The sequence below is a fragment of the Thunnus maccoyii genome, chromosome 12 (genome assembly GCF_910596095.1).
Source record: "Thunnus maccoyii chromosome 12, fThuMac1.1, whole genome shotgun sequence".
In the NCBI taxonomy this organism is placed as follows: Eukaryota; Metazoa; Chordata; class Actinopteri; order Scombriformes; family Scombridae; genus Thunnus; species Thunnus maccoyii.
The window spans coordinates 7,197,052-7,215,330 of NC_056544.1; the positions used below are offsets into that span (position 1 = coordinate 7,197,052).

Sequence of the window (18,279 nt, forward strand, 5' to 3'; positions counted from 1 at the left end):
CTTAACCACAAGCCCTACCTCTACACTCACACATACGCACACCAACTTCTTACTTCGTGGTTTTCAACAGCCTGCAGCAGTCACACAGGGATCATTACTATTCATTTGCTCAGCAAACTGGCCACACAGGCTTATAAATTAGCTCATCTACCGCAGCTGGGTACCGAGACAGTTGGCGCATGCTGAGGACTGAGAGAGCAGCCATTACAGTGCGTGGCTCCGAGACACCTTCTGTCCAGTCAACGTGACCTCCTCCACGCTAATCTGCTCACTCTTTCAAAAGAGGAGGGAGATGTCAGGCGCTGGGGGTGAGACATGCCCAGTCAATGATTGTAATAAATTACAGAGCAGAGCAATAGGACTACAGCCCTCTGTGTGTTGTGCTGGGGGAGAATACGATGATAAATCCTGTCAAACCAAGTGTAAATCAGTCCAAATGAAATAGCATTAGCGGGACCTTGCAGACCTCTGACCATGTGGGAGGAGAGCTGACAGGGCTGACCTACAGGGAAATGAGGGAACACTCGGACTACTCTTGCTTTCTGCCTTGGGGTGAGGATCAATGGTGGAAGGAAAAAGTAAAGCTATTAATTCTCCAGGATATGTCAATTCCCATTGGCGGGTGCAGATTGGTAGTGATCATGACTAGCCCCTTGGGCATACAGGATCTGGGGCCTTTGTTGCGCCTCAGCGCACCATTGATTCATTGAAGTTTTTACGGCTACCTGGAAGGCACCACATCGCACTGAAGCAATGTAAATCAATTCCAATTGCAGATTTATAACAATGCACAAAAAAACTCAGAGCGTGACTGTGGGGTTAAATTATGCTAAGCGCTTCTTTTTATAAGATGTGTACCTGAGAGAAGGACCTGAGGTTAAATAAGCCATGTAAGAGACTTGTAACAGTGTCTTAAATATTCATAAAACATTCATAAAATAGTTCATAGCCCTTGTAAATGATGAATGACGTTTTTCTTTTTACTTACCCGTCCGATGAGCACAGGTTCAGGCCCGGCGTATTCTTCAATCACAAAGAACTGGTTCCAGATCCAGCTCCTCCTGCTGCGAGAGCGCGACCCCTTCACTTCCATACGATTACGCGACTCCTCTTCCACCTCTTCTTCAAACACAAGGCCCTTCCCATTTTCTGGATCGACAGCTTGTATCCCGGCATCTTTTGTATTGTGACTCCATTCAGGAACTGGCTGGAGCCTCAGGACATGACTGCTGTTGACAAGTTTGTTGTCTTCATCTGCGGGGTACTGAGCTGTAGTGAGTTCTGTTTGAGCAGTATGAACTGACTCTGTTAATGGGTCTCTATGGGATTCTGCTGCTCTGTTCCCCGGTCTTACTCCCAGGGGTTGCATTGTCAGCACTGAAGGAGGAGAATCATTTGTTTCCGAGGGAACATACAGTGGAAGATGTTTTGTCAATGTAAATGGTGGTTCTGTTTGGCTGATCATTACTTCTTTCTCGGGGCTGAGACTGACCTCGCTGCGAGGTGTTGACAGTAAGCGGACATGATGTTTGCTCTTGCTATCACCACTGTCTGAAGCCTGCATCGCCAAGTTATCCTGCCTACTTAAAGCTGGGTTGACATCATTTAGTGGATTAATACGAGTGTCAGCGCTCTGGTCTCGATTAAGATCTGGAGTAGTGGCTGGGCTTACATAAGGAAATGCAGTCTGATTATCAAATCCAGTGTGAGACTGAGTGACAGCCATATCTTGTCTCTGCACTTTCAGAGCCTCTAACTGTCCATGATTAACGTCAATCAAATCTCTCTTCCTGCTCCGGCTGCCCTTGCTTGGAAAGCTCAGGCTGGGAACACTCTGCATCTGGGAATTGACGATCCTAACGAGGTTCTCTTTCGACAGCAGTTTCAGAACCCCATAGCTGCCAGTGAGGTTGAGTTTTCGGTTTGAGTCTATGCTGAATCCTTTTCCTGGCACACCTGTAGTGTGGACACTCAAATCAGGTCTGGCCCTGGATCTCGAACCTGATTTAAACCTGGTTTTATTGGAATGTAGATCTGGCTTGTGATGGATTGTAAATGTTTTCTCTGACCTACCTATTTTGGTAGTGGTCTCAACATTCTTAGTATTGTTCTTAACTTTCTTTACATCAGGGCTTAACTCCTTGTTATTGGATAAAATGTGCTGAGTCACTTCTTTTTTATTGACAGAATCGACCTCACGCTTGGGCTTGAACGCTTGCCTCTCTTTGTTGGCTACTGATGGAGCGGCATGATTCTGCAATATTTTGGAGTAGGAAAATGGTCCAGTGTCACCCGCCTGCTCGTGACTAATCAGGTTTCTAAGAGTCACCACAGGCATTGCGTTGGCGTCCACGCTTGCATCCCATTGGTCCGCAGCTCTGCTCTCCCCTAGTTTCACCATGTGCGAACCACTCACTCCTCTCCTTCGTACAATCTTACTGGCCAAGGCACCTCCTGCCAGCCCCTCCGACAGGCACAGGGAAACCAATAGGAGCAGATTTCTTGTAATCATCTTGTCTTGTGGTGAGATGTCCTAATTTGAGCAAGGTTTGCTGTGAGGCAGGCCTTGTTTTCCGGTTGTCTTCATTCTCTCTTCTGTTTTCCCTCTTTTCGTGCCCCTCCTCTCACTCTTTCATTCTGTGCCCTTCACACTGAGCTGGAGGGCAGGTGTCAATCACTCCTTCTCTCTTTTTTTTCACACCACCTAATATCTTCCTCTATCTCACCAAGCCTCTCTTTGCTGGTTTTTTCCCACTCCTCTTGCGAAGCGTCTCATTCAGTTTCCCATGGAGGGTTGAACACCCTGAGAGAAAAGATAAAGATAATTAAGTTAAAACTTTAATCATTGCGCTGCGTTAATTAAAAGCGGAGCGGCATAGACAGGTAGGAGAGCTCACAGACAAGCAGGCAGGACAGACCTTTTAACAGAGCAGCAATCACAATTTCACAAGCACAGAGGGCTTTTAAGGCCCACAACACACATCCATTTATACCTTCATAATGACCCAAGTGTTTTTTCTCACATCTATTAGATAGACGGGGACAAAGTTATCATCATATTATTTTACACAGAATTAGATAGGATAATACTATTAGAAAATGCTCTGAGCACTTATTAATGAGAACGACTGTCAAGGATTTCTGACTGCAGTGCAGAAAGGGAGCAGCCGCGATATGAAACTAGCTTCATATCACTTTGATGCGTGATTAATTAGCTGGATTAACATTTTGCTTTGATCAGTCAGTTAGAATGTCAATACAGATGCAAGCCATAGATGCAGATGCACTTTGTTGTACACAGTGCCTTGAGCAATCTGAAAAGGTTCCTCAGCTCTCACGCTTCTGATTCGCGCTTTCAGTGTGTCTCTCATGCACTTGAGCCTTAATGGAAATCCTACGCCAAAAATCAAAATGTCAGATATCAATCAGTGTGCTTGTTTTAAGATAAGAACAGGCGCACTTCAGTAGTATTTCAATAACATCAGCCTACGCATCTGACAAGTCAATAATGTGACTGTTTGCCAGATTGCATTAACATAAAACATATTTTATTATTATTATTATGTGTGCTGAGAAAGACGGGCATGTGTGTGTGTAATTCATAGAACAAAAGCACAAATAAGCAAAAGAGGCTGAGATATTCTGACTTTTAGTTCCTAAAATGGGTCAAGCTCCAAAAACACTAGTTCCTACATTTCCCATGATGCAACTCAATATCAGGGGGCATGGCTAAATGGTGGCTGGAAAGTCTGGAAAGTTTGGTGTGTTGTTCACATTTTTAATCTATGGATAAACTTTTTAGATACTCATTCTAGTACTTTCATAGTGAAGCTATTACAAAACAATTATGTTCAGTTGTCCCTTCACAATAACATAGCCAATAAACATTTTGGCTATGGAAAGAAAGCTCGCCTCGAGACTTTCCTGTATCCCTGTATGTCAAACCAACCAAACCAACCATCTAATTATATCCATCTGCCTGCTATTATAGGGGCATATACATTAATGCCTTGGCCCGGTGACATTATGTTGGGGTCGTCTCGTCGCCAAGGAGGCTAGGGGAGATGGGACTGAACACACTTCCATGCTGGCTGATCACCTGGGAGGAAGAGTGCTGGAGAACGCTGAGAGAGGAGGACCAGAACCGGGCCTAGTGGGAGCAATGGCATCCCACAGGGAGTATGTCGTGGGACAGGACGAAAAACGGGGACCACATCTGCCCTTGGTACAGACACCTTCGGATGTGTAGAATCGCTTTTATCCGAGAGAGGACTGCACCTACTTCATTTGATTATCAGAATCCTTCTGCCCAAGATCAACAAGATACGACTAATCTGCAAAGGAACCGTTTAGGACTTCTATGCATTAGTGAGTCTTGGCTGGATAACTCAATTAAAGACACTGAAATTGAAATTGAGAATTATGTTTTAGTCAGGAAAGACTGTAATCGAAAAGGAGAAGGAGTGTGTGTTTATATAAGAGTGGATATTTGTTTTAATCAGAGAGAAGACCTAATCGATGACCATATTGAAGCAGTGCAGCTAGATGTTATTTTGCCGAGCAGCAAGCTTGTTTTAGTTGGAACTTGTTACAGGCCTCCTGATATGAGAAACTTTTTTTTTAAAGATTTTTTTGGGGGGGGGGGCATTTTTGCCTCCATTGGACAGCAAAGTGTAAGACAGGAAACAAGGGGAGAGAGAGATGGACATGACATGCAACAAAGGTCCCCAGCTACAATTGAACCAGGGACGTTGTGGCCACGCAGGGTATGCAGCAACCACCCAGCCACCAGGGCACTCCAATCAGAGAAACTTTTTTGAGCTTTTGGAACAGGTTTGTACTAAGTTTGAGGACTTTGTTAAATCTGGAGTGATCATAACTGGTGATTTTAATAATGACATTAGGAAGACAGATCTTTCGGGGTAAAAGGCTCTAATTAATTTCTCTCGCCTGTTTGGTCCTCACCAACTGATTAATAAACCGACACGCGTTTGTTCTCCATTCAAACTATTATTGACCTTGTTTTAGTGTCCGACAAGGCTAGGATAGCAAATAGTGGTGTTTTACATAATGGGTTGAGTGACCTTTCCTTTGTTTTCTGTACAAGGAAGATTAAGAAAAATGTGCTGAACTGCCATAACTCTATAACAATTAGGTCTCTGAAAAATTATGGCAAATAAGCATTCATCCATTGTCTGAGTAAAATGAACTGGTCTCTTGTATTGCATTGTACTGACAGGGATAAAGCACGGTGTTCTTTTAAATGTATGTTTTAAGAAGCTATAGACAAACTGGCCCCATTAAGAGAGGTAAGAATAAAAGACAGGACAGAGCCCTGAATGAATGGTGATATTCTGGAGGCTATTAAGAGAAGAGAAGTAAACAATATTTTAAATAAAGGAAAAACAGGGATGATCAGAGTTGGGCAGAATACAAAAGGTTCAGGAATGAAGTGAGAAGATTAATGGATAGTACCAAAAAGGCTTATTTTTAAGGAGAAGATTGTTGAACATAGTAATGACACAGGTAAGCTATGGAAATCTCTCAAGCAACTTGGCTCCATTAAAAGGATGAAAACAAAAACCAGTAACATCAGTTTAAGCATTGAGAACAGGTTACAACAGATAAGAAGTAGGTGGCGGACAGTCTCAGTAATTATTTTACAACACTTGCCAGCAGGCTAGTTGAAAAGCTTCCAGGCCAGACAGGACAATACGGGGAGAGACATGTCCATCAGCACTACTGTCAGCAAGGGGTTCAAGCTGATGGCTTCTCCCTCACTTGAGATGCTCAACTGCTCCAAAGCAACTGGTTTTGATAATATTCCAGTTGGATTCTTAAGAGATGCAGTTGAAATCATTACGCCATGTGTTACCCATATTGTAAATTAGTCTATTGAACAAGGTCTTCTCCCCGGTAATCTTAAACTTGCTAGAGTGATTCCTCTTGAAAAGAAAGGGTGTATACTTGATCACAGACACTGTAGGCCTGTTTCTATGTTGTGTACTCTGTATAAGATCATTGAGAGGATCCTTTTTAATCAGATTGACAACTTCCTGTCCTCACAAAATTTACTGTATGATTTTCAGTCTGGCTTTCGAAAATCCCACTCCACTGACACCTGTTTATTGTATTTAACTGACTACATCAGGAAAGAGGTAGACAAAGGGAATTTCTGTGGTATGACGATGTTAGATCTACAGAAGGCAGTTGATACAGTTGATACAATTTTATTGTCTAAACTGAAAGCCATTGGTTTTATCAATGTAGCAGTTAAATGGGTTAGAGCTTATCTAAAAGATAGGAGGCAGGTGGTAGATGTTGTTGGTGTAATGTCTCATTCTAGGTCTGTAAAGTGTGGGGTCCCACAAGGGAGTGTACTTGGACCACTCTTTTTCCTCTTATTTATAAATGACGTGAAGTCTGTCAATTCATGTGAACTCTCTTTATATGCAGAGGACCCTGCAGTACTGGTTTAATAAAGATAAAAACATAGTTGAAAGGACACAGAGAACTTCTTAATGTCAGCAGGTGGGTGACAGATAACAAGCTGTCACTCCATTTAGGAAAATTGGAATCCATACCGTTTGGATCAAAGATAAAATTGAAAAGATCCCCTGGTTTTAATGTTGTTGTTAATGACACTATGCTCGCAGCTAAGGAGTCAGTCAATTACTTTGGTCGTGTGCAGGATAGTAATATGTCAGGAGTGGGGCTGAGAAGGTGCTCACCAGTGTCAATCAAAGAACACACTTCTTAGCCAGAATTTCAAAATTTCTGGACAGGAAAGCAATAGTGACCCTGGCAGGAGCTCTTGTCCGGCCTTACTTTGACTATGCCTGCTGTTCATGGTACAATGACCTCATTTCGTACCTTAAAAACAGACTTCAGACTTCTCAAAACAAGGTAGTTAGGGTTATACTGAATCTCCCCATGAGAACTCACCTTGACCCTTCTCATTTTGAGAGCCTTGGGTGGTTGAAAATACAGGAAAGAGTCTCTCAGATCGAGTTGTGCATTGTACATAAGATTGTGCATGTGCTGTCCCTCAATTGCTCCTCCAAGGTTTAGGAGTATCCTAGGGAAGAAAACTTTTCTGTACATGGCAGTAAATCTGTGGAATAGATTGCCAGGAAATCTTAAAATCATAAGCATCTTGGGAGGTTTCAAGCTGACGCTTAAGAATTGGCCAGGCATTGTCCAACGAAGCACTGAGGTAGAGATTTCTGATGTACAGTAAATAACTTGCTGAGTCACAGTGTAGGTACAGGTGTTGGTTGTATTGAATTTTATTGTATTATATTATTGCTTTGTTAAATGTTTTTGTGTTATTCTTGCCATGTTAGATCTGCCATCTTGACCCCTCCACTGCACACACCCCAATCCCCAAATCGACCACAATGGAAATAAGCCTTAGGGGTTTTTTTGTGTTATCCTGACTTTTCCTTTTTCGTAAACACTCAATTCCTTGGCAAGGCTGGGGTTTTTAAAATGAAATTGTCAAATAAAATCAATCCATCAATCAATAGCCTCTTTTACCAGACATGCCCGTGCCTGGTAAATGCCCACATCTTTCAAACTCATCCCAAATCTGTAACACAGGCATTCAGTTAAAAAGCCTCAAGTCTCCATCTGAGGTAACTGTGACGACATCATCGGGGTTATTTTCAGAACACGTGTTTTTACAGGTTGAATAGTATACTTATTACTTAAACTGAACTTCATGTGTAATATCAGGGGGGTGCCCTTTTTTTATGTGTTTTGTGTTTATATATTTTGTTAAACTTGTGTGTATTGGGTTAAGTAGTACCAGTCTCATCTTGTCCTGTGCAGTGCGGTGTGGTTTGTCTGGGTGTATGACACTTGCTCTGCTGTAGTACAGACAGACCCTGTCAGCACATTCGCTGGGGCATGACTGAAGTTGGGATGTTCCTCCTGGAATACTTTTCACCCTCTTTCTCTCTCATCTTCTCCTCAATGTCCTCAGCTTCTTTCCTTCCGTTTTCTCTAAGCAAACCCTTTTGATGAACAGAAAAGGAAAAAAAAGATTATCCACCCCTCCCCCTCCTCCATTTCCCACCTCTCCCACTCACCACCTGTCTCTTTCTCAGTCTATCTATCTCCCTAAATCTCCTTCTATCCCCTCCCTTTAACTCGCTATTGTTTTAGTATCCTGTCCGCTGCTTTCTCCTATCCCCTTTTCCTCTCTCTCATCTGTGTCAATCACAGGCCTGTCACTACGTCCCTCACCCTCTGTGCACTCTGAAGCTTCAATCAATCAGCCTCCTCGGCCTTGCAACATTGGATTTGACAGGTGTCTCGCTGGCTACCATCTTGACAACAGGCTACAGTACCATAATTGTGCATATAAATCTAGTCATCAAATGATAAAATACAGTGGGCAGGATTTATCCAGTGGTTACATAGGCTTAACTGCAAAATGCTGGAATGATTTTATCGAATAAGACATATATAAACGTCACAGCAGCGATTATGGAGGATGTGAGTCCAGGTTTGGTCGCGTGTTATCTCGAATGTACAGCATGAGGAGCTGATCGGGGTGAATTCAATGACAGAGCTCCTCTCCCTCCCAGAGGAACTTATCAGCTGGGAGTTTGATGGCCAGGCAATCATTGCCACGGGCACCTTGTTAACAAGCCTGGGGCAGGTGGCGGGATGCAGGGCAGAATATCAACATGGCACCGTCCCCAGCTGAGCACAAATTTATAACATTTCATGTGTGAGGTTCTGAAATTGAGGTTTTCTTTGAGGCACCAAATTAGGAATAAAAATGCTTTTGTTCCTCGATTCTTTTATTTTTGACACCATTGTCAAGGCCACAGTTTTACTCTGAGGAGAGTAAAGGTTGTTAAAGTTTCAGTGTGTAGAGTTTAGTGGCATCTAGCAGAACAGACTTGGCAGATGTGGAATATAATATTCATAAGTATGTTTTAATTAGTGTATAATCACCTGAAAATAAGAATTGAGTGGGTCCTCTTCCACAGAGCCCGCCATGTTGCACCGGCATGTTTCTACAGTAGTCCAGAACAGACAAATCAAACAGTGGCTCTAGAGAGGGCCTTTCGTGTTTTTCACTAGTTTTGTAACCACTGTAGGTTGTCCTACACAGTTGGAAAATGGGCGGGGGGGGGGGGTGTATTCATTTGGTTGCAATCTGCAACCTCACCGCTAGATGCCACTAAATCCTACACACTGGTCCTTTAAGGCATTTCTGGAACGTATTGATCCGTGTCGCAGCCCTTCACATTGTGTTGGGCACCTTTAGGGAGAGCTATTGTTATGTCATTACCCTGGGTGCATCGGCCTGTACAGCAGTAAGTGAAGATAATTGGGTGCTACGGTTTGAAGCACAAGGGAGCTCATATTTCCTCATTAGAGTTTTATATAATGTAATATGCTGAAATTGTTGTTTTCATCCTTGTGGAACCAGCAAGGATCAGGACGGGAATTTCACCCGTAGCCATTACATCCAGTACCATGATTTCAAGTAGAGTAAATAAAGATGATAGGTTGATACAGTTGATTGCTCCAGGAAGCTCTCACTTCCTAATTAGAATTTCAGAAAATGTATAGTTGAGGTATATTCTCAAAGAGTTTAAGACCACAAGATTGCAACTGTACTGTATTTCTTTGTAAGTTCAGTAGACCTACAGCGAGTTTCTCAGTGAACTGATTAATTGGGGTCATAAATATCTTAATTAATTTTCCCTTACTGGTCCCATCCCACTTAAAACTCAAATGATCTTTTGGTTCGTTAGTATTGGAGACAGATCCTTTCCATCGATCGCGAGCTGTCACCAACTTAACGAGAATAGAAATTTTAATTACGATTCACCTCGTTGCTTGCTGTCTATCTTCTTTTTCTCCCGGTAACCCTCCTGTCGAACAGGCAAACACAGAGATGCGCGTCAGCACTGCAGCATGCCCACGCTCACCCTCTCCACAACAATGAACAAACAAACACACAACGTGTGACTTCAAGTCCTGTTGACAAAACGTTCTCCAGAAAAAGCATTTCTTTATTTACTTACGCACACGCACAAAAAAAAATGCCTGGACTCTCAAAGCCACATTCATCCACCCTCTCAAATGCACATTCATGAAGACGCACACAAAAACCTGCATACTCCAAACATCCCTGAACACACACACACACACACACACACACACACAAAGACATCCTCTCCATACCACTTATATCTGTGCTAGTAAGAAAAATAAAGAAAGCTCTGGGGACTGTCTCTCTGGACGCAGTGAAGTCAAAGAGAAGAAAGGGAGCGCTCTCTCACACCAGGAGTGAGGAGAAGAAGCTGCCACCCCAAAAGAATTATGCATGGAGTAACAAAGGCGAGCCACTGAAAAGAGACGGAGAAGTAAGAAAAGAAGGGAAGTTTGGTGGAAAGGTTGTGGGTGTGTAAGCATGTGTGAGAAGAGGATGGGAGGTGTGGAAGGGCAGAGGGAGGGGAGGCTGGGCCCGCCTCGGAAGATCGACCGGGTAGTTTTTAAGTGCAAAGTGCCGTAAAGCAGCTCCGGCCTCGCCTTGAACCTTGGCAGATAAAAGCAGACCTGTCAGTGTGTGAGGTGGCAGAAAAGCAGCAGAGGCTTTCGTCTGTTAATGTATGAATACCTGCTTCACCTGTGTCTCCAACCTTGTCGTCAACTCAGCCTTACTGATATACTGACAGGAGGTGCTAACCTCCCTTGGGAGAGCATATAGCGCCAGCCTACAGACATAAGATGATTCCCCAGCAGCTGGGGGTTTGTGGAGGATGAAGAAAGAAACAACAGTAGGTAAACAATGTGACCGGGTTTACAGTAAAAAACAGTAGAATGAATTTTGCATGGTGTAAGAGCTGTGAAATTCAGTCCACTTATGGGTGGCTGTTTGCCTATTTGTGAGATTAGGTCTAAAAAGACAGCGACAGAAGGCTTTGGATTTGGCTTTCAGCTAGATCAATGGGGTTACATTAAATGGCAAGAGTCAGAGGTTTGTAGAACATCCAGCAAGAACACTGCATATCAAAATGCAGTATGTGCACTGAAAACAGCAAACATGAGATGAGAGAACAAAGTCTTGTTAAGTGCCATTTTACATTAAGATACAGACTGGACTGTACCAGCTATTCATAATTTATTTAAATTTATTTAAAGTCCTTCCTAAGTTTATAACTCACTAGTTTCATACTAGTGATTTACTAAATCAGGTTGCACCATTGAAACTTGTTTAAAATGTCTTAGCTTGTTTAGAGTTAGTAGTATTCCTACAGTTTTGCATGAGCGGGAAATATCCAGTTATGCTAACCCAGCTGTGTCGAGTCATTTAACTGTAATTTGAAGTGTACTGTGTTATTTTTGTAATATGTAATTTAAGATCTGCCCACTTTTCATAATCATTAAACAGTTTTTTATCAAGTGTAAAGTCAGATGTGTCAACCATATTCCATATTATCTCTTTAACTCTAACTCATATTAGCAAGCTAACATTAGTTTTGTCATTTGATTCCATTAGCTATGCAACAGTTAAACCTGGAAGTTATATTAATATTTAACTAATCACTGTGTAATTGTGTGGTGCAACCCATTTTAATTTAGAGATGAGGAAACTCCACTCCACTTACTTTATGACCAGGATAAGTTTGATGCTGTTGCAGCCGGCTCCATCTCTACCATGTACTGCAATGCGAGCTTCTCTCCCACTGCTGCTGCTTTATCTTAGGCTACAGTATATAAACTGTGAGAGGTGCCATAAAGATCAAATAAATCTTGACAGGAGACAGTCCAGAGAATCACAATGCCAGGAGACGTGCCAGTGGGTCACGACAGGGACAACATTTGTGGCCCATATTTTACTGCCTTGGCGAGGATTCAAGTAGTTTTCAGTCTGATTTGTCTGGTCGTAAGGTAAAGTGCTGGATAAGAGTGTGTGGATAAACCAATAGTGACAGCACTGACCCACTGAAGGCCTGTGATTTACAGCTAAATCCTGCTCATCATTCAGACCTTTTAAACTATAAATTACTCACAAATAACAAAGTCTATGCATTATTGGTAAGAAGCCAGCGATTTAAACCATGCCAAACATTTGCTGCATTCATTTTAAAAAAAATCTGCAAAGCTACTTGAATATATGTATATTTGTCACCCCAACATTTGTAACTAAGCAGGTGGATCATCAGAAAGACACAAAGGTCAGTATTCAGTGTTGAAGTGACTCCAAAATACACTGAAAGTGTCGCATTCATTGAACATCTCCTGCTTCACATTGACTTACATATCAACCAACAACGGTGAACACAACAGCTGTGCACGTGGTTCACAAACAAGCACGGGGCAAAGTTTTGGGTCTGTTCTGTCCTCAGAGATCAAGCGCCATTTGCAGATCGATAGGAGTACTTGAATCACAGCATTACTGATGCACGTTAAATATAAACCACTGTGTTTCTGCTGTCACTGATCAATACATGTGGACTGGCCTTTATTCATGTTTAATAGGCTTGAGGATGTTCTGGGTTTCTCTCACTCAGTCGATTGCCTTTTGAAAACTGTATCTGTTGATTTGTCACTAAACTGTGTCGCTGTGCGGCGAAGTTATCATTGTGCTAATAAACTTGTGTGTACTCCACATAGTGTTTCTGATGCATAGTCTTTACTGCTTTATGTGTGTGTGTGTGTTTTGTGTATGACTGTACATCCAACATTTCTCAGATCTAAACCTTATTTATCAGATTAGGCGCATAGCGAGGCAACAACCCAAATCCCACAAAAACAAATTCTCACACATTCCTTTACTGTCTGTCTTGAATATTAAAGTTGAAGAAAGAATGCTAAATTGGGATGAGTTCATGGATGAGGAGCTGCAAAAGGAAAGTTCATAAAAGTGAGGTGACCTGACCATTTTTTAATTGTTATTTCTTCCACTAAGTGACATTAATTCCAGTTCAGTACAAATCCATGTTTAAAATGATCTCAATGATAGGAAGTGGTTTGATCAGAAGGAGAACAATTAAAATCCACATACACCACATACTGTATGATTTTATCTCTACAGTGTCAAAACTAACCATACTGGGATGGCCTTAGTCTAACTTGCTCCCATCTTTTGTGACGTCCAAATCATAACTGTAATCGTCCCAGCAACCATACTGTGTGCCCCTTCCTTTAGTCTAAAACTAAAACTCAAATGCTGTCAAAGGTAAGAAGGGGAAGCTGCAAGGAAGTCCTGGAAGTCCTGCATTAACACCCTAAAGAAATTTCCAGAAAAGATGTTTTTAAACTTATATTTGTCTATGGTTATATCTATTTTGGATACAGTATTTTATATGAAAGTGAAGTTGATTTTTATCTCAAACATAGTCTGACTCTAAGTTATTCAAGCAATAATTTTTATGACATATGAAGACCAGTACTGAGGTGAAATCTTATATCTTTTGATAGAAAAACAAAAGACAATGCTCTACTCAGCGTGGATGATCCCAGTTCTGACATCATACACCCACCACAAATTATTATTATGTCACTGACCTATAACAACATCTGAAATCTCTCCACCTTTAAGCCCCTGTGCTGTTTCTCTGCTGAGAAGTTGAAGGAGCTGATCAGCTTCAATGATTTTCATGCAAAAAGGTCAGGGGATGTTTTTTTGTGTGTCAGGCAGCTCATCTGGTCGGAGCCAATGTCTTCATAGGTAGGTGCTCAGCCTGCGTTTTCCGAATGGTGAGTCATCAGCTGCCAAAGCAGTTACCGAAATTACACCTGATTCCTATCAAGCCTGTCTCTCTTCTTCTTCCACCTGGCTGCATGTGCAACATCAAAAAGCTATCTGATCTTTTCAACACACTGGCTGACATTTCAGCAAAGTCCTTGGGAATTGCAGATGGACTTTGTCTCCCCAAAGCTGTGTGTGTGTGTGTTAAAATGTGTGTGTGAAGGTATAAGTTTTCATGCAAGCTCATAGTTTGTAAGAAAATTGCCCATTAAAAGAGCCTTTTGGTATAAGCTGAGAGTACACTCACCTGTCATATTTATGAACCACAACATATCATAGATCAGGTTAATAAAGTTAGTCCTTTATTGGAAAAAAGGTGCTTTACCACACAGCACTTGAGGATGTTTTGTCTAAGGTTTAATTCATGACAACCCTTTCCTTCCACTACTTCAACTATTTGCCTTTCAAGGGCATTACTTTCAAGGAGCACTGAGGCTGAACAAGAGGTTGGTGGAGAGGACACGGCGAGGTGGGAGAGGGTCATTTCAGAGATGAATAAACACAACAGACCCAAGGTTGTCGGTGATAATAAGCGAGGCACTGCCAGAGAGGAGATGGAACATTGTAGAAAAGCACCAATACTCTTGGCCAAGAAAGAGAGTGAATAATGACACTTAATATTCCACCTTAATCGGCCCAGTTCACTCTTCAATTTACATTTAAGGATCCTTTTCATGTTTATCTCCCATCCAGGCATTTAGAAAATGAAAAGAGGCAAGATGGAACAGGCTTACTTTTAATGGCCGTCTGATGGAATCAATAATATGGAGGCCTACAGGGGACTATATTAAAATGATGATGTAAACTTGAAAATGTAATTCCACAATAGCATTATAATTTTCCACATATGTATGTGTTATCTGAGTAAAAACCATGCTCTTCTGGTGTCAAAATGAAAATCCAATTTAACAGTCTTCTCATCAAAGCATGTCTTCTGGGAATTTTTGGTCCCCCTCTCAAGTCCCCCCTCAAGCATACCCCAGCCTTTATGCAGAGTGGTGATTGAGATACATGCTAAAGTAGGCATTGTCACAATGACAATGTTAACATGCTGATGTTGAGAAGGTATAATGTTTACTATGTTCACCCTCTTAATTAAGCATGTTAGCATTTTCTTATTAGCACCAAACACAAAAGTACAGCTGAGGCTGAAGAGAATGTCATTAATTTTGCAGGTATTTGGTCATAAACCATTTGGACAAATTGAAAATCCAAATTGTGTTGCTAGAGGAAACATCAGGGGCAAATTTTGTTGCAATCCATCCAACAGTTGTAAAGAACTGAGTCCTGAGTCAATGGATCTAGTAGAAGTGGTGATCTTTTAACTAGATAGATGGAGCATCAGGGGATCACCAAAGTAAATATGAATCTGTACCAAATTTCATGGTAATCCATCAAATAGTTGTTGAGATATTTCAGTTTGGTGGTCAGTCAAGTGGTGGACTGAGTAACTTGAAATGCCTTATATGTGTTTTACAAAGCATTATACTGCAGCCCAGACCTCTATGTCAGAATATATACCAGTGGTTTGTAACCTGGAGGTTGTGACCCCACAAGGGGTCACGGGATGAATCAAGACGTTATTATGTTTAATATGATTAATCTTTTTTTCCCTCATCTTTATTTTTTCTAAGTGGATAATTCGATACAGCGTAGTTTTACCTCTCCATGCCTCCAGAAACATTAAATCAAACAGTCTAAAAGGAAGAATCACTCCACTTGCTTGCATCTGTTCAACACTGACTTGTTATCTGTGTTTTGTCAGAACCATCTATCCCAAGGATGTTGTTGTGTCCTGCTGCCTTATCGTAGACTGCTGTATTCACGCCTCTGCTGCGCTGGTTGAACGTCGTGTGAACACGCGGGCCTGGAAGCCTGTACTGTCACAGTTTTTAATCCCCCTCGTTGAAGTCACTAAGTCCCAGCCTTATTAGCATATATCCCCCCTCCCTCTTTGTATGACTTTCATGCTCCCTGGGTCTTCTCCTGCTTCATGCTTGGCATGTATATTTTTGTTATTCTAATGACGTCGCCTCAATCTCAAATTCATTTCGCTTTTGTCTCTCTCTATTTGGGTCAGTTTGTCATTTTGTTTATTTTACAGCGGCTCAGGCAGACAGAGCAGATTGCGGCATGTTTAAGTCGCTATCTCTGGCAGGTTATAGCGCGGGGCCACCTTGGGTGAGGAACGGATAAAGGATGTGGAAATTAAAACTGAGTGCTTTGTGCAGCAAGATGTTGTGCAACATCCAGTAAAGCAGCAGTGCAGCAGTTGTTTACAGGGGGGCAGTCATCAGCTTAAACGACAGCCTCTGCTACGTGGGCAAACAGTTCACTATCCTCCTTTTTTTCACTTTCCAACGATATTTGTGGCAGCATTGTTTTTATTGGGACCTTCTTCTGTGCAAGTTCAAAGAAGACCAACGAGGCTGTGGGTGTATGTTGAGGGAAGATTTCTAAGCTACGTTTGCCCGTCTCAGTGGTATGTTGTAGGGCGATGTAGGAGATCAAAGTTTGGCAATGTTATATTTTCAGGGCGATTTTTTTCTGCGGGGCACATTCATGCTGTGTAATATTTGGGATGTTCTGGCGCCGCTCCAGCACTCGGACTATAAATTCTGTTTAAGACGCGAGGGGCAGATCCACACACACACGCACACACACACACATGCAACAAGACAGAAATATCCTCTAAAACACCTCACACCAATCCCAGCATCAAAAAGAAACAGACAAGCACAAACAAGGAGCAGCAAGTCTCTTGTCGCCTTCCAAGGTCACCTCTTCTCCGGCGTAGGCGCAGTAATGATCCCACCTCCAGCGTGTGAGGGCACAGAGTTGGGAGCACAGGTCGCCCTCCAACCTGTCCCCCGGAAACCCCTTTTCCCCTGCTCCATGGATGGAGATAGTGGCAGTCAGACAGCAAAGACCGCAGGGGGAGAATCCCCTCCACCCTCCTCCGCCCTCTGCATTTGTCTCTAATATGGAGCAGGGATAGCAGGGGCCACTGCGTTCAGAAAAGCCCTGTGTTTCTCCCATAAAAACCACATCTATGGCCGTGGAGAAGCTTACACTGTAATCCTGCATGACGGATTGAGTCTGCCACTGCAGCACTCTGCCTCTCTTTTTCCCTCTCTTTCTTTCCCTCCTCTTTTCGTACAGAAACTTCTGTGGCAGCATGCGTGTGTGGACACAAACATTCATCAAAGACAGAGTAACGCGTGTGCAGGCACGTGTGCGTCCGTATAATGCACACATATGTCTATGTACTCTTTTTGCATTCATTCCGTCACCCCTTTCTCCTTAAAAAATGTACGGCAGCCTATAGCTGCGTCTTTTGAAATTTTGCACCAACAGTCAAGAGAGTGAATAAATAGATGTCAGTGGCAGGGAATGGAAAATAGGTTTCCCTTTCTGCAAGTGAAAGAACAGAATGTAAAAGATACCGTCACACAGACTTGCACAGTTCAAGAGAATGAATCCCATTGGGAAGTCTCAGTGAAAGCGAGTACTGGAGAGGTATATAGATGACCTGGATTTTGTATCCGCGCTCCCATGGCATGGATTACTGCACGCTGGTAGAAATGGCCTCTAATATAAAGGACATTTATACGCTCACGGATCACTACTATTAGGAGTCCTCTGAGCCTGATTTGCTCCTGTCCTTATCTATCCATCCTCCTGTCACTCCAACTCTTTGTCTCTTTCCTCCTTCCCGGCAAATTCACTCTGTATGTTAGTCGTTTTTTTTTAACGCTCTTTCTGTTTCATAATCTCTCCCTCTCTGTCTCTCTCTCTGGGTATTAGGCATTCAAAGATCTTTCTGTGGCATGTGGTAGAAGTTATCACCCCATCTCTCTCCCTCCCTCACTCTATCTCTCTAATCTTAATCTTCCAGCCCAGAGTGAAGTGAGAATTAGTTTCTCACTCTCCCTCATCAATCTCTTGCACTTCCCCTTCTACTTCCCTCTACCTCCTTCTTTCTCTCTCTCTACCCCCTCGCTCTCCTCTGGATCATCCTCACCAGCTGCTTTCTTAATCCTCCTTCTTGCTCAGTTTGTCTCCCCTCTTCTCCCTCATCTCTCCTCTCATTCTGCTTCATGTCATCAACAAACTGCAGAGGTCATTTCTGCTTTGCCCCCGTGTCTCTCTCCCTCGCCATCTCTTTCCATTTCCACCTCTTGCTCTTAGATTTTTTTTTTTTTTCTCACTCTCGCTTCAAAAGGCTCTCGAGACTTCTGCGTTCAACCCGGCCTGTTAACCCTGAGCCGTGTCCTCACCTGGCTTGCTTCGTGGGCACAAACTCTGAGGGAAAACAGATGTTAACACTCGCTATCCGACACAATGAAACGCATCAAGGAGTGAGGAAGAACAAAAACACTTGTAGTTAAGGTCTGATTAATGAAAGGCTCATTCAATTTAGCGTGGACATCTAAATTTTCTGCTACTGAAAAACGCACATTTATCAAAAGTTCGATTGTGTCTCATTTTTC

General features: G+C 42.5%; 1 protein-coding gene across 1 annotated transcript in view; it reads right to left on the reverse strand.

Moving 5' to 3' along the window:
* Positions 1-18,279, reverse strand: part of LOC121908732 — a 156,022-nt gene that overhangs the window by 78,891 nt on the left and 58,852 nt on the right. Inside the window, exon 4 of the mRNA XM_042428987.1 lies at positions 989-2,803. Within this exon, the coding sequence (XP_042284921.1) occupies positions 989-2,512 (1,524 nt within the window). The 5' untranslated portion in view covers positions 2,513-2,803. The remainder of the gene's footprint in view (positions 1-988; positions 2,804-18,279) is intronic.